Raw genomic sequence first — 16,657 nt, 5'->3', positions numbered from 1 at the left:
CTCTAAAGGCATGACACTAGTTGGCTTTCCATCCAAATGTAGTGGAAATTTGAACAGAATTTTTGGAAAATCTGTAAAAGAAAATGTAATTTGACACACATTTCCATGCACTACTGTTATGCAGATATTGAGATAAGCAGTAGGAGGCCCTTATTCTCCAGTCAGGAGCAGCTGCAGAAGAAGGAGCAACGAGATTACATCATCAGAAGAGCACTAGTCAAACCTCAAATGAAGGAAACAGTGGATGTATAATGAGAGCACAATGGTCGATGAAAATAGGAAGTTTTGAACAACTAACATCACAGCCATGTGCTCTGGGAAAACTTATTGTAACATCTCTGTGTGCATGTAAGTGTTAAAAGCCATCCGGACAAAGAAGCAAGCTTGCAGTGGGGCTAACCCTTTTCTTTATCAGGTACAAATATGCATGCACCCATGCATGCACACATACATGAGTGCCCTACATAACCACCCTTAGTAGAGTAAAAACAACTGGTTTGCATATCTGTAACAGCAAGAATACCATTATACCTGATTATCTTTTGCTTGTTTCCTTCCTCTACCTTTTGCCTGTTTTGTCTATATTCTCATCTTTACCTATCCTCATGGAACCATTGTACATCCCTACATGATTGTTTTTAAGCCATTAAAAAATGAAAATTAAAGAGTAAGAAGCACCATTCACTCAGAGCTTCTTTGGTTCAAAATCCTTTCCAAGCCATCTAATTTTCCAGGGATTGCAGTGCAATCAATAACCATTAGGAGTGTGTGTTTGTGTGTCGGTGAACATACCATGAAGTCGATGTTGTTGTCCTCGTTCTTGAAATACTCCATTAGCCTCTCAAACCGCTGCTCCTCCATACACACCTGCAGAACAAACCACAGCTCACTTATTGTATGTATTGGAGTCTAGGTGTAGAGAGCAACCTACAGTGATTTATGCAACCAATCACCAATGACACCACCATCTCCTCGTAATTCACACCCGAAACAAGACACTCCTCATTTCACCCTTAAAGGTCCTGTATTATGCTCATGTTCAAGATTATTATTTTACCTTGTGATTCCTCTAGAAGACGTTAACATGCTTTAATGTTCAAAAAACACTTTATTTTCTCTATACTGTTTTCTTGAATACAGCTGCATTCACCCTCTGTCTGAAACACTCTGTTTTAGCACCTGTCTCTTAAAGCCTCCTTCCCTAAAGGTCCAGTCTGCTCTGATGGATCAACGTTTCCTGGTGTTTCACATCTGCGGTCTTTGAGTCTCTGCATTGTCATTGCATCCAAGGAATACTGTAGCACTGCAGTTTTTACCTTTATATCCTATTTGTGACATCACAACTTCAAGGGAGTCCTGACAACTTGTTTAAAGGCACAGTTTCCGTATACAGACTGTGTACTTTTCTCTATGGATTGAGCATTCAGATAATTGAACACTATTTATTTAACCCCTATACCTTCTTTATACCAGAAACACAGGGAATCTGACTTTCTACAGTATGGAAGCTTTAACTTCTTTGCTACCTATATGCAGCCACACTGGAGATGAGCGCTGTTCTACCAAAATCCAGCCAGGACTTTTTACTTCATGATCTTTAAACAACCATTTTTCAACCATTCATGAATATTACCATTTCCAGTCAGAAAACCAGAGGTTAGCAACAGCGAAAATTAAAAGTCAATGATGTTACATCACAGCTCGTTTCATAAACTGCGGCTGATGTACAGAGTGCATCTGTGTTCAATTTTGCTTGTGGCACAACTTTTACCACATATGATGTAGTAGGTTTTTTGTCCTGTCTATCTGTACTAGAATTTGAGAGACATAAATGAACAGAGACAGAGAGATAAAAAGAGGAAGAGAGATGCTCTGCAGTTCAGACAGTTCATCTGGAGGGCAATGAGGGAGATGGAGCATGATGAAGAATTGAGAAGGAAGGGAGGAAGAAAGAGGAGGAAGAGGAGGGGTGTGTATCCAAAAACCTCTGAATAACGTGTTCAGCCTTTCTTCAAACACCGGATATCAAAGTCACTTAGCAAACTAGATCTAATGACGCTTTGTAACTAAAAGGAAAATACTAACAACCAGAATCTGCCCTTAAAACACTGCAAAAAGACACAGGAATGTGAGTGAAATGCTTCCTTAGCAGCCGACACTATCATGACACTAACCCTCTTCTCATTAGAAGAGCTGCGTTCTCCCTAAGCCTTATACTCCCACTAATGCCAATGCTACTGAGAGCAACACTCAATATTTCATTCAGGGGTGTAAATATTGCATTAACTGCGGTCGGCCCATTTTTTTGCGAGCCTTATGCTACAAATGGGGCTGCTGTTAGCGCCCACTCCATCATAAACCTCCCACTCTTTTCTCCAGCAGCCAGAATACCTCATCCAGACAGACAAAGGTCAGGCAAGGCTGTCTGTTGCATCTTTCTCTCTGCTAGCTTTGATGCATTGGTCAAATCCAGTTAACAAACGTTTAACTGTTTTCTCAGGAGTTCCGCTTTCTGTTGCACCGAAACCGGTGTCTGTAATCTGTTGATGCTATTCTGGGCAATCTGCTGCTCTCGCATCTGCCAGGGGGGCAGCATTCCTCCAGGGCTGAGTCACCATTTGAAATTGCACAGTCAAAATGTAATGACATATTCGTCTCCTCAGACCCCACTTCTCCGTCCTGTGCAGCTCATACCTCCTTAAAGTTGTCGAACGCAGAGAGAATGATTTCATGGCCTCCTCTCACGAGACATACTGCCGCCAGGAGCTCCAAAACCAGAGCTTTGGTTCTGTAAAACGGGGAGAAAATAAAAGCAGGAATGGTTGGTAAATGACAAGTGCCAGCACTGCGGCAAACCTGTACTTAGACACGGAGCAAACAAAGTGGAAAACAGGGAAATGTGTAAAGATCCTGACCCATATGCGTAACCTGAACAGGAAGAGGATAGAGCTTTGGTTCTCCACTTCGCTATCCCCAGTTACCAAAGAGAGCGACAGCAGCTCCAACAACAATACCACTTAAAAACCACTGAGAGTGAAAAGTTTAAAAGTTGTCTGTATCCACTTTAACTAACTCTTAAGAACTTTGAAAAAGTTTCAGAACATCACAACCTAAGAGGAAAAAAATAAAAGAGCTCCACATTTTTATCTTTTCCACTGGATTAAAAGGCAGGTATAAAAAATGAATACTTCAGGCCTGATTCCTCTCTCTCTGTGTGTGTGTGTGTGTGTGTGTGTGTGTGTGTGTGTGTGTGTGTGTGTGTGTGTGTGTGTGTGTGTTGGAGCACACGGGACAGCGACATCCCTTGCGTCCAGTCTCCAGTTCATTCATGCAGGATTTCTCTGCCTGGATGAGATGATATGTGACAGGTGATGCGGAGTGGTTTCACATCCACTTTTGAGGAAATCCTTGAGCCTCTGGGCATGAAGTGAAAACACACCAACACACATACACTCACACAGAAGCCAGTCCTTCTGGTTGCTGTCTCAGTGAGCAGCTGCCAGTGTAGTGGAGTGTGCCAGCGGTGCCGTGACCCGTCTGTCGGGATGAATGTGCCCCTGAGCTACAAAGACACTCACTCTGGATCAGACTGTGCAGGTGCACTGAGGCTAACTGAGACTCTGAATGCTTCTTTATGGGTTTGGGTCTTTGTTGGTAAAATATCTGGATTTGTTGAATTTCTCTTGGATTTAATCTTTTATCCTCTGAGTCTTTCTTTAAGAGCAAAAAGCAATAAAAAAAACATTAATTTAGAAAAAGAGCAAATAGATAATCTGTCTGATGAAACTTAACTTACCTTGGGTTTTTATTGTTGAGACTTAGTGCAATTTCATTCACAGCATGTGGGTGTGACATGACCATGTTGAAGCCATACTGGGAGATGAAAAACAAACCAGAAGGAGACAGACACAGACAAATAAGCTAATTAACAGAGAAGAGGAGCCAGTGAATAAGCAAGGGGAGCGTTCCTCTGCATAATAAATGAAACACAGAGAACTAGCAGAGGAGCTAATTGAATTTGGCTTCAGTTAGATAAGTGTGTCCAGCGGGACATGCAGTCTTTGAGGACAGGGAGTGCAGAGGGCTGACCTGGTAGTTCATGATAGCACGCAGGCACATGATGCAGACATGGACATCGTCTTTCTTGCAGATGAGCCTGGAGTTTTTCAGAGTTCTCCGGCTCGGCAGTGTGTTGCAGCTAAAAAAATATAAGAGAAAATACAAAAATAACTCAGTAATAGTGTGTCAAGTGAGTGTAAGAGCATCTGAACACAAGCAAGAGCACACGAGACCCGGATAAATAAGAAAACAGATGTCATTTGTGTATGAGCCTCCATTACACGCCACCTCCTTCACATAGGGAGGCTGTTAAACTGCCACGCCACCTTACATTAACACACACAAAGGCCATATAATCTACAGCCTCAGGGTGATGCCCTCTTTCAATAGTTCCAATTTTATGTCCTTCACAAAGATATCACTTACAGCTAGCACAATAGCAGCCAGTCATTTGCATGCAGCACAGCGATTGTGCAGCTATATGTGGACAAAAACAAGACCTTTCCTCTCAGTACAGCTTTCACAATAAGAAGAGAAATACTGGAGCAGCAGTATTACTAAATAACATGCAGAAGTCAGTCAGAGCAAAACGGTTTATTTTCAGACTTTTGTCACAAGGTTCAATTACCGCCTGAGTTCTGGGGAAAAATGTGTCTTCAGGCTACTGATAGACACACCGATTCGTGTCAGCTGCCATGCTTGAAGGCGTGACTCCTGTGTGAGTCACAACATGGCATTTCTGTGTCTGGAAAGGGTTTCAGCTACCAAGGAAGAGTCAGCAGTTTAAAGACAAAGACAGACAGTTAATCATGCCTTGAAAAATGTTTTGCATGTCTGACATTTACTATGTCAGTTTGTTTGCCATTTCTGAGCATTCTCCATGTTGTGTTCAGCAGGATGCCTTGCCTGTCGTGTTGCAAAACAAGTTTGCTGACATAAATGCTGTAAATTCAAGAGACATGCTGCAACTGCAGCGGCCGCTTCACACAGCAGCAAAAATACTCGAAGAAGAGTTCATCCCAGGTTTTTCCTCTCCTGGTTAATCAACACCCAAACTGAGGCGTGGCACAATTTGTAGGAAATGAGTAACACATTTCTTAATCTTGAACCAAGGTCATGATAAATGACGATATAATACCTGCCAAATGAAATACCTTGACCTGCTTTGACTTGTCTGACATTACTCCACTAAACTTTATACAATGTATTAAATTTAACACAGTTGATCCAAAAGGCTTTGCAGAAAAGAACAAAAGATATGACAGGGAAGATTTCACTACAAATAGTCAGCTTTCAAAAACAAGGGAAAAAAAGTTTTAGAATGGTGGATATATTATTGAAAATAAACAAAAATATCTGCCAACAGAGCAGAAAAGTATGACTCGCTGAGATGTTTTAAAATAAGTTAAATTATCCAGCGAAAAATGTCTGAGCTTTCCAGGATTTGCATCCTGGTTATAAAACATGAAATAAAAAAAATCCTGCCCATGGAGCAAGTACTAAATAACACCACAGAACAACATCAAAAACTACTACTATAACTTAAAGCTACTGGTCTAACACAGCTACATATTTCTAGCAAACTCCATACCGTCTTATCTGAGAGCACTTTGGACAGCTCAGTGTGCTCGGTGTCCTTCAAGATGGCAGTTTGAAGAAGAGATATGCAAATCTTAATTTCACTCTCAGTTGTTGATCTTACATTATTCTAACCATTATTCTAAGCCAATATAGGGGGAAATAAAGACAATAAAGGACAAAGATTCTGTATAGTGGACATTTAAGAATTTAGAAGAGCAGCAACAGTAGTACAGAGCAAATGCATAATTAGTGTGATGTCTCTTATTAACCAAGAAATCAGACATTGTATCCAAAATACAGAAGATGTTTGGAGGTTACCTAAGCTGAGTAAAAGCCTTCGCTTTTACAGGGCTTTTGTAGAAACTAGGCTAGCTTCTGCACAGAATGGCATTTAGGGAGCCACACAAGCAGCACACAGGCACAGAGACAAGAACAATGAGTGCAGAAAAACCCATTTGCTCCAAGGAAAAGAGAATTCAGTCTTGAGCGCGGGAGGGGAGGCTGGCAGTACAAATAATTCACATCCCCGACACAGACAGCGGGACAAATAAACTGGGCAGCACTAGCAGGGAGGTATAAAGTACAATGAGGCAGGGGGATTCTTGTGTGAGTGTGTGTGTGTGTGTGTGTGTGTGTGTGTGTGTGTGTGTGTGTGTGTGTGTGTGTGTGTGTGTGTGTGTGTGTGTGTGTGTGTGTGTGTCTTGGGAGGGAGCAGGGATGCAGGGTTAAAGCTGCAGAAAGCTCACTGAGAGCCAGCAAAGTGAGAGACCTGAGACCTGCCTGCTGTCGAGGACTGGCAGACAGAGGAGCAGATGACTACACCAGGGCAGAACAGAAGAGACAGTCAGCCTCACCGAACACACTCTGACCTGTTACACACACTGTACATGCTGATGACAAAGCCGTACATCTGGAAGAGGGTTTTGTTAAGATGAAAGTCACTCTCTATAAACAGATATCTTAGCAGATATTAAAAAAGCCCTGACTGTCAGGTGATAGTTGGATATGATGAAAAGTAAAAGAGCAGTACACGACATTCAAAGCAAATCTGTGATTTAGATTCTGAGGAGAGATTGCTTACACACGGCTCTCAACTTGGAGGCGGGTGAGCCGGTAGCTATCAGCAAACAGCACGAACAACAGCAACAACGCTCACAGAGACAGGAGGGAGCGTGATATATTTCTGCAATAGTTTTTTATTTCTGATGATTACATGTAGGCTTCAAAAATCCTGAAAGTGGTGTTCATTTGTGAAGATTATTTTACTGAACAAATCTTATGAGCATCATTAACATTAATTTACCGCAGAGCCTATGGAAAAATCCCATACGCTTTTTTGACGAGGGAACCAGGACGAAGTTAGTTTCCAGGTTGGCCTGCAGAAAAACATCATCCCTGGGGCTCTCTATTAGCTAGTTAGAGGGACACACACACAGGGACTCACATGCACTCACACGCACTAACATGCGCGCGGATCAGCTAACACTAAAAAGAACGAGGCTCGCTTTACAACACATAAAGGAAGAGCATGACTTCATTCTCTGTTCAGGACATATAATATGTATAATATGGTTGTCTGCTGCTATAATAATGTTTTGAATGTCATATACAGTGACTGTGAAAGTTGGTTTAAAAGGGTAAAAGGTGTGTGCATTTATAAACAGGACACACTTTGCGTATCTTTGATTGTATGTGACCGATGGCAAACTTGGTGCAAAGTCTAAATTACTGTAATACAGGAGAGAAAAAGGAAAAAAAAAATGCCAGTATGGTACAATTACTTAATTCACGTGCATTATTTTAAGTGTTTCTGAGACAACAATGGAAAATAACTGACCTGATTATCAAGCAAGGGTAATATTAAAGAGACATGTGCCTCATTGAATCAATGGTGCTCTTTGTGAACAATGAGTTCAAGTTAACATATTCAAACTGAGGGATTAAAGGTCACAAAAGTCAGGGCGGGTGCTGTGCCGAAACATCAATGGAATGACAGGGGGGATTATAGAAATAATGCACAACTGAATGGGATTTGTGCTTCAGAGCATACATTAGCCTGGACTTATGAATTAACTGCTCTGAAATCCCCTGTGCACGGGATTTGGAGTTAAAATGATCTGTTTGGTGTTCATGAAAACAAAACAGATTTGCTCCATAAAAGAGATATTTCCTTCTGCTGCATCAACTGTCATGTGAAAAATTGCTGTCAATCATTTGTCATAATCATTTGCAAAACCAGCCTGAGTCTGACATTAAAAAAAAGACAATTATATTTGCCTCCTGCTGCAGAAATGCGTCCTAAGCCATTTAAAGACTTACAGACCTCATGACTACATAAAGGGGCTGCTGAGGCATCGTATGAAATGTGTGACTTCTCAAAATAATACAATAACCAACAATGTAAGAACACTGCTTCGGCTGAACACTCAGTATCTCGGACCCTGAAAAGCAAAGTCATCTGCAAAAGGTTACATGAACACACATCGGCAACAGTGAGTCCGCTTTACCATCAAAATATGTGTGGACTGTACCGTATCGTGGAATGTCGCCCGCCACGTGTGATTCCATTCCCGGTGATGGAAGACGGCAGGGTGCTTCCTCCATGCAGGTCTTCTATAGAGCGACTCCAGGGTTTAGACTTATCCATGGCAGCCTCTGGGTTGTTCTCTGCACAGTCTCCATCAAACCTGTCGCACCCGGAAAATAACAGAAACAAACACAGTAAGAGTTAACTTTCTATCATTTAAAACTGACTGATAGCGGATTTTTAAAACCAATATGATAATGGTATTTGAAAATAATAAAAATATGATAAAATATAGCACCAATTTTCAGCTTCCTAAAAGTGCTGGAGCATGTCTATGTTCCCTCAGCCCTATGTTGTCTTTAAGTACATGAAAAGTGTTTTATAAATAAAATGTATCATTGTTATTACTATTATTATTATTATTATTATTATTATAATTATTATGTTCACTTAGATCAATGCTGTCAATGAGGATATGTTTTCGCCAAGGAAATAACATGGGCAACCCTAACCTAGTTATGGAAGGGCCTTTTCTAATGTTAAGGGAACATGTAGCTGAGGAAACACAGTGCCTTATTTGGGTTGAAATAAAGACAATAAGGGTACATAGGTCCTAATTTGAATGGGAAAAAAAAGCTTATTGGGTAACATAGGGCCCAGAAAAAGTTGACAGCTGCTGAGAGAAAATAGGGCCTAACTTGACTGAGAAAAATAAGGGATCGTAGGTCTGACCCCATAACTCCCATATACTGTATCTCACATTGGTCAGGCTCGAGTACTAACGTGTGCTGGCACAGGTTAAAACGTGCTCAACTCCAGTGCTAACGCTAACATTTCAGGTTTTTGGTTTAGACATGATAGGTAAGCAGAATGTCTCATGTTTTGTTGTTCTTGGAAGAAACCTTGGAAAGAGCTGGTAGTCACAGCATACCTGTTATGATCTATTTCAGTTTTTAGACTGGTCGTTTCCATGACTTTTATATGCTGCTGCTGCGGTGGTGCTGAGGGTAAACACACTTTTACGGCTAACCATTCATAATGTGGACAGACCATAATAACATATAAGTGAGGAGGGTGAATTAAACATTTAACTGCGTGGTTCTTTGGCCCTGAACAGGGACCTTGTGACTGACTAATAATCACACCATCAATCTATGAATAGAAGCCTATGGTTGGCATAATGCACAGTGCCAATGTGTCAGCAATGGGCCCCGAATGACTCAGTGTTTCTGACAACCAGGCAGCAGCAGCGGTGATGGTGGTGGTGATGGTGGTGATGCCTCAGCGGCTGTGCAGAATAGCAGCATTGTGTTGGCTGTCAGTTCTGCATGCAGACTATAGTGATATAGAGAGAAAGAAGAGGTATTGACTTACGTGACGGCATACTGTGCAAAAGAAAGGTACTCCACCAGCACATCCAGGCCTTTGTTGTCTTCATTTAAGAATTCTCTCACCCACCTGAAGAGAGACGGAAACACGTTTAATTACAAAAAGTTTATCAGCACACAAACTTTCTAGAAAGAGCACACTTTCACATATATATGATCAATATTATAAAAGCTGGCTCTGGCTTTGAATTGAGTCGGTTTCAACAACAACTAATCTCCCTTAGTGTAATCACAGCTAAAAATCTCATTCTCTGAGTCTGGAAAAATCAAAGATGCTTTGAAAAAGGAACTTGAAGAATTTGCTTTTCTTTTGTTTCTTATCTGGAAATAAACATCCCCAGATGCTTCATATTTAATAGGCAGTGCTCCACATCTTTCCATTTTCCAGTTTATTTGTATATAATATGTTTTTAATTAACTACATCTGTGCATGTATAATAATTAACACTGCTCAATCACAACAATAAAAAAAATAAACACAAACTGCATAAAAAGATTAGTTTGGTCATTCAAGTCTAAAGAAAATATGTTAAAGCTGTTGGAATAACATTAAGATAGTTTTAAAAGTTTACTTGTATATAATCTGTAATAATACTCTATACAGGCTTTGACCATGCCTAACCTTGGTATACAGATGTTTTCAGATTTATTCACTCCCTCTTCCTCCCTTTACAGAGAAGAATTGTAATGACCCGTTTGACAGACTTCGAAGCATCCTTGCTCAAAGCAGCAAACATATCCCCCATGCACGTGTTTGCAAAAGCACAGGCATCCACACACGTATCCAGAATCTCATTACTGATTCTTCCTGTTTTCTCTGTTTCTGTTTCTCTTCCACACACACACACACATAGTTTCTAACTGTGGTTAAAGAAGCATAGCCCCCCGAATGATCAAAAGCCCATTCTCACCTTCCTCACAGGCACTGAAGTGGGCCACCCATTCAGCACCCGGCATGCTTTCATTTTTTATTCTGCACAGAAAAACCCAGCTTTTCACAGGGTAAAGCTCCTGCTACCTTTGGCATGTGCTGCTCTCCATCCATATTTATGAGTAGTGTGAGCTGAATCACACAATATCATTATTTAATTGCATCCTATGATGGTGCTTTTTATTGGAGCCCCGGCGGCTTTGGCAGGCCTGATTGCTCAGTGATTAGAGAAATTTGCAGGGCATAAACATAATGACATGCAGGCAGGCTTTTGAGTGGTATGCTGCTGATGGAGATGTAAGGTTAAACTGCTTAAAAAATCTACTAGCTGCTTCTTTATAAGCTCCCCTGTGGTGTAACAACATGGCAGCGAGTGGGACTAACGAGAGTGTCCAGTAAAGTGGTGCCTGGTGGGGCCCGTTTTAAAAAAGGGCTTCTCGGGCTACATGGTAATCATTACCACAGGACACTAACTAACAATCCTCCCATTCACCACATGATGTTGACCAGTGAGCACCATGTGAGAAGCAGGCAGGCAGGGAGCCGTGTTATCATCAGCAGTGCTCGTACAGGGACAATCTACCCATTATACACAGACGACATGACAGATATATTTCCCTGTTTCACCTCTGACAAAGAGGCAGTAATTATTGAATGATTTTCTGAGTTGGCGACATCTTGCTCCCTCACCACTGCCCTCCACGTTCATACATCTTCATACCATACCACCTCTCTCCCTGCCCCTCTGCCAGTATAGTAATGCTCTGTCTAATCTAGATTAGGTAGATTATTTATGTAATCTAGTTTACCAGCATAAGGTCTCTAGACAGGAAATAATCCATGTAAACAATGCCTCAACCGGTTTGCCAGACGGACTCTGTCTCCGGCTGTGGTGGGAGTTTATTTTGGTTTAAAGAGTAGAATCTGATCAGTGTGTAAACAGTGCGTAGGAGTGTGAGAGACGGTGTCATCATGTACATGAGGTGATTTGTGAGAGTCAAATGGAAGTCAAGAAATGTGTATGTAGGAAGGAGCAAAAAAGAGAAAAACAAAGGGATTAAGAGATATTGTCTAGATTGTGTGTGTGTGTGTGTGTGTGTGTGTGTGTGTGTGTGTGTGTGTGTGTATTTAAGGTCTTGTGATGGTTGCGTAACCGGCGCATCTCTAAGTCTTTGCTGTCACAACAGGCTGTGGCCAGCGGATGCTCTCGTGGTTACATCTTCCTGTCCTGATTCACCCTCATCCTCAATCCCACCAAAGAAACCTGGAGCCTCATTTAAGCACACATCTGTGGTTAAAACCAGGGATACTCAACTTGCTTTGCCCGAAGGCCACTTTAGCAAAACGACAGAAGGCCACGGGCCAGTTAATGGAAAAAATAAAAAATAAAAAATAAACATGCCCTTCGATGCTTCGTTTACACTCAAAGCTCAAAAATGTCTCTGTTTGAATCAATGTATTTTCATTGTGAATTTCAAAATGTTCAACAGGCCACATTGGACTCTATGGCCTGCAGGCTGTAACTTGAGTATCACTGGCTTAAACCATGCAAACCCTAAATTATAGGATTTAAATCCCAATTTTCATCACTATATAATATTATATCTTTTTTTTGGACAATAATATGATATTTTTTTGATTGGGGCCTAAGATCGATATTAGACAATAGCAGTAAATATTCTCATGATCCTTTTTTTGGCTGCTTGCCATTGTCTGCCTGACACTAGGCAGCGAGCCCTGTTTTAATTTTTAGGGAGGCGGTGTAACACAGATGTGCCATGGGAATTTCAAAATGAAGGCTTATCTGAACGACAGAAAAATCCATCAATGTTTTTACTTTGAATCAGTAATGTGGGATCATTCATGGCCGGATTAATACGTCGATCTAGAACTCCCCAAAACAAATTTCTTCACACAGAATCCAGTTCATCAATTTGTTGAAAATACACCATTTAAAGAGCATTGAAAAATTTAGTTGAATTCACAATGAACTGTTAAAAGTTGTTTTTGTGTACTGCAATTCTTTATCTGACCATCACATAAAGCTGAATCATTTTTGTCCATCCTCATGCTGTATCTGTATTTGTTCAAAAGTTGATAAATGAGGCCCCTGGATCCTACAGATCCCAGAATGCATTAGGCCTCATTAGTGAAGCAGAGCAATCCATCACAGTCTTAAACTATCAGGGTCTCTAATCACAGACACAGACCCAGTGATCTTCAGTCAGACAAAACACTGACACATTGTGTGACTCTCATTGAGATATCGATCTTTCCTGGGCGATGACTGTACAGCACTGAATCAATAGCAGCTGTGGCAGGCTGAGGCTTGTTATCCTTGAATACCTGGAATTACACACCAATACTTCCGTTTTTATTTGTCGTGAAATCATGATCTGTTTAGTAGTGTCTATATTCACTCTGGGATGGTGGACAGAAACACAAATGTATCAAGTGGTGCAACAAAAAAAATGTGTTTTCCTTCCAGAAGCTATTCATGTGTCAGCCACCCCAAACAATCAATCTATTCGTCTGTTCTCCATCGCCACATGGCTTTCTGTGTAATATTAGGCCGGAGCACTGAGATGAATGGGGGATGGTGGTGGTGGTTAGTGTCAATGTCTCCGGGTGTCTGGAATGTCAGACTTTTCCCCCTGAATCTAATATAACCATGTCCGCTACATTCAACACTACACAAGCTTCATACAATCCTGCAGTGACTCACCCTATATGATTGGTCCGTAACGAAATTTCCAGTTCTCTCAGGACTTGGGTGGACTCCTGAACTCTCCGTCTGAATTTCTGAGGAAGGAAAGAAGGTGGGGGAGTTAATATTTCAACGTACCACCAGAACTGTAAATCATCCAGTGGTAGCACAGTGATGTTTTGGCTGGAGAAAACTTTTTCTGACTGAAAGGTCAGACCAACAGACAGACGCAACCACAGTGACATTCAAATGTGAAGTCGTGTGCTGATTACAAAATAAAAACTTAGGGTTGTTCTCATCAGATTTTTTAAGTGGGCCTTTTGCTTGCCAGTAACCATTCAACAGGCTGACAGAGAAGTCGAGCTGACTCATTGGAAACTGTGAATATGGAATAGTTCCCATTATCTTGTTTGCTCACATTGCTTCTTTATATAGCAGTAATCCGTCCTGGTAGCAGCGTGATAAAATCAAGTAAACTAATTGGTTACCTCTTAGGCCCTACCAGATCACCCACACACACACACACACACACACACACACACATTCTCTGTCTTGTTACTGTGGATACTGTTGTACCAGAGTGTAAGTGTGTGAGCGATGTGCATGAAGGTTTGAGCTGCCAGTAATGAAACAGAAAACAGAGCAGAGAACATGCGCAGGCTCCTCTTTGATTTCGGCCTCTGATAGGAGGTGATCTGCAAGACCAAACAAACAAAAGGCCCTTCAGGCTGTTACACAACCGCAGCGACGAGTAAACCAGAATGAATGGCTGGTCGTGATCACACGGGAGGGGGAAATCCCTTAAGAGAGGGAGTGACGCTGTGAAACTTTTTCGATTACCTTTTAACATTTACAGTCATTTTCAAGCACAAATGTCAAAAAAAGCCCTTGTTACAGCTTCTCAGTGGTAAAGAACTGCTGCTTCTCTGTCTCTGTCTGATATCATAAATTGAATATGTCTGAGTTTTGGTTTTTTGGTCACATAAAACAAGATGTGAAAATGTAACCTCAGACTGAAGAACTGGGAGAGACATTTTTCACTATTTTGTGACATTTAGTAGACTAAACAATTAGTGATTCAAGCTACAGTTGATAACTTTAATGGAATATTTGTGTGATATTTGCTTAAACTGTATTCTGAAAGAAGAAAATGAGACAGAGAGTCCTCCTCGTCCTCCTCGTCCTCCTGCCTCTAACAGCATTCCTCAGTATCTACCAGGGCGCACTGAAAACAACCAGTCAGAGCAGAGGAGTCTCTAATGCAGCTGTCAATCATGTCAATCATTGTTCCTGAACTGCTGTCAAACTGTCATACTAAGCAGAGCTGACCAAATCTGAATCAAGATTCTGTTACGGCATTATTTATTTCTCACCTCAAATGTTTTCAGAAGCATATTATGGTGTATTTTTTAACTATAAAATGTTTGTGACCTGGCCACCATGATGAAAACAGCTGACCAAAGAACCAAGCACCATTCAGCAGCTGGACCAACTTTCTCTTTTTACAGCTAAACGGTACACTAAAATATGTTTCTGAAAACATTTGAGGTGAGGAATAAGCAATACAACATAATCTTGTTTCATATTTGATCAGTGCTGCCTAGCTTGACAGTTTGACCACAGTACTAAAGCAGTGACTCGTGTGATTGACAGCCCATTAATGCCCTCAGAAATGCTACAAGGCAATAGAGTAAGCAGACTAGAGACATATTATCACATATTATCTGTCTCATTTAGGGCTGAGTGAATGTGGTGACAGTTTCAACTACAGCTTTGATGCGGAAAATAATTGTCAAGACTAATATTAATTTTTATTAATCTCTTTCCTCTTCTCTAGCTAGAGAGAAGAGAAGAGAAGAGAAGAGAAGAGAAGAGAAGAGAAGAGAAGAGAAGAGAAGAGAAGAGAAGAGAAGAGAAGAGAAGAGAAGAGAAGAGAAGAGAAGAGAAGAGGTATCCACCCAGGGTTGGAGGGCCTGGTCACTTTCCATGATGTGTTTGTATCAGGGAGGAAACAGAGCTCAGCCCTGTGTTAACCTATTATTAACATCCACAGAGAAGAGAGACGTTCCCATAGCTAGGGTCTCTCTCTCTCTCTCTAGTCTGTGTCTTTGGGCTTGGGCGGTGTGTTTGGCACATGAGGAGATGAGAAACAGAGTGTTTTTATTAGGGAGGAGTCCTTTGTGTGTTTGTGTGGAAAGCGGAGCATATTTAGGGGTACTGCGCAGGCTCCCAGAGGCACCCCCTCCTCCCCTCCTCCTTCCTCTCCTTCTCCCACCAAACGCCCTACACTCCACACTTTAAGTACTACCAGCTGCGACGCAGAGAGAGCAGGAAGAGAGAGGAGCCGACAGTGGGGGGAAGAGGGTGTATGAGGGGGGGAAAGGAGGAGAAGAAGAGGAGGAGAGAGGAAGCAGTGAAAGTGAGAGCAGAGAGACAGCATTAAGAGTGTGGACAGGGGGAAAAAAGGAGAGATTTTGGGGAGTTGAGCTCAGGAGGGGTCATCCTGGAAACAAATCAATGGCTGATACATTCTTGGGGACTAGTTGGACTGGAGCTCTTCTTCCTTGGCTGCCGATTGGCTGGGAGCTGCCCAGAGGAATGCACCGGAGCCTGCCTATGGAAAGCAGAGGCAATGACCTCCAGCTCTCACAGCGGCACAAAGTGGCAATTGTTTTGAGTTTGAAGAAAAGGGGGATGGAGCAGGAATGTAGAAAAAAGCCCATAACTCCTTCTTTTCCTCCGTGCTCTCTTGTGTTTCTTTTTTGTCTTTCTCTCGTTCTCTGTCCATCTCTTTCTACCCCTCTACCCGCTCTTCATTAATCAGTCTTCCTCTTTCCCTCCCTCTCCTTTGCCCTTCTCACTTTAGCCTCTCATGAAATCCCTGTTTCCCTGTCTGCCTCAAGGCTTTGATCAGGGCAACAAGGCAGCAGCAGTTCAAGGCAGGATGATTTTCCAAAATCCCACGTGTGTCTGCTCATGAGACTAAACATGAAAACAAGATGATTAATAAACAAAAAGAGCATGTCTCTCAAAGGCTGCTCCATCTACAGTGGTTTAACCCTTTAAGACATGGGCAAATTGGCTTGATTCTTTCAAAAACACGGCAGAAGAAATGACTCAAGAATGATCGAGAAATTAGTAACAAGTACAAGAAAATGACCTGAATTAGAAAATAAAAGTGAGAAAGTTTAAAAAACAAACAAGGAAATAACCTGGGGAAAAAGTGTTTTAGAAAAATATAATAATTTTGTAACATGATGTTAAATATGCAGTTATAAAAATGATATAGTTTTCCCTTGTTTTTCCTCTTTTCCCTTAGACATTTTTCCTACCTTTTTAAAAAAATAAATTTCTGAAAGTACTAATTTCTTGTAATTTGTGGAACATATCTTACCAAGTTGTTCATTGCCTGTTTTCCAATGTTCTTGAAAGAAATCGCACCAATTTGCTCAGAGTTCAAGGCT

The 16,657-nt window shown here is 41.4% G+C and overlaps 1 protein-coding gene across 11 annotated transcripts in view; it reads right to left on the bottom strand.

Moving 5' to 3' along the window:
* Positions 1-16,657, bottom strand: part of fmnl2a (formin-like 2a) — a 70,262-nt gene that overhangs the window by 20,194 nt on the left and 33,411 nt on the right. For 7 of the 11 annotated variants that reach the window (XM_088083180.1, XM_088083179.1, XM_088083184.1 and 4 more), the window contains exons 4-12: positions 13,212-13,288; positions 9,542-9,625; positions 8,172-8,327; positions 6,421-6,456; positions 5,651-5,695; positions 4,090-4,198; positions 3,797-3,873; positions 2,695-2,788; positions 793-867 (exon numbers count right to left, since the gene is read on the bottom strand). In XM_088083180.1, coding sequence (XP_087939306.1) covers positions 793-867; positions 2,695-2,788; positions 3,797-3,873; positions 4,090-4,198; positions 5,651-5,695; positions 6,421-6,456; positions 8,172-8,327; positions 9,542-9,625; positions 13,212-13,288 — 753 coding nt within the window. The remainder of the gene's footprint in view (positions 1-792; positions 868-2,694; positions 2,789-3,796; positions 3,874-4,089; positions 4,199-5,650; positions 5,696-6,420; positions 6,457-8,171; positions 8,328-9,541; positions 9,626-13,211; positions 13,289-16,657) is intronic. The other 4 variants (XM_042494224.2, XM_088083185.1, XM_042494222.2 and 1 more) reach the window with 1 other exon arrangement.

Source organism: Plectropomus leopardus, chromosome 10, assembly GCF_026936395.1.
Source record: "Plectropomus leopardus strain MGB_pleo_1.0 chromosome 10, ASM2693639v1, whole genome shotgun sequence".
NCBI classification, from domain to species: domain Eukaryota; kingdom Metazoa; phylum Chordata; class Actinopteri; order Perciformes; family Serranidae; genus Plectropomus; species Plectropomus leopardus.
The sequence above is the reverse complement of the archived record's forward strand: the minus strand, read 5'-3'. Positions and strand labels throughout refer to the sequence as shown.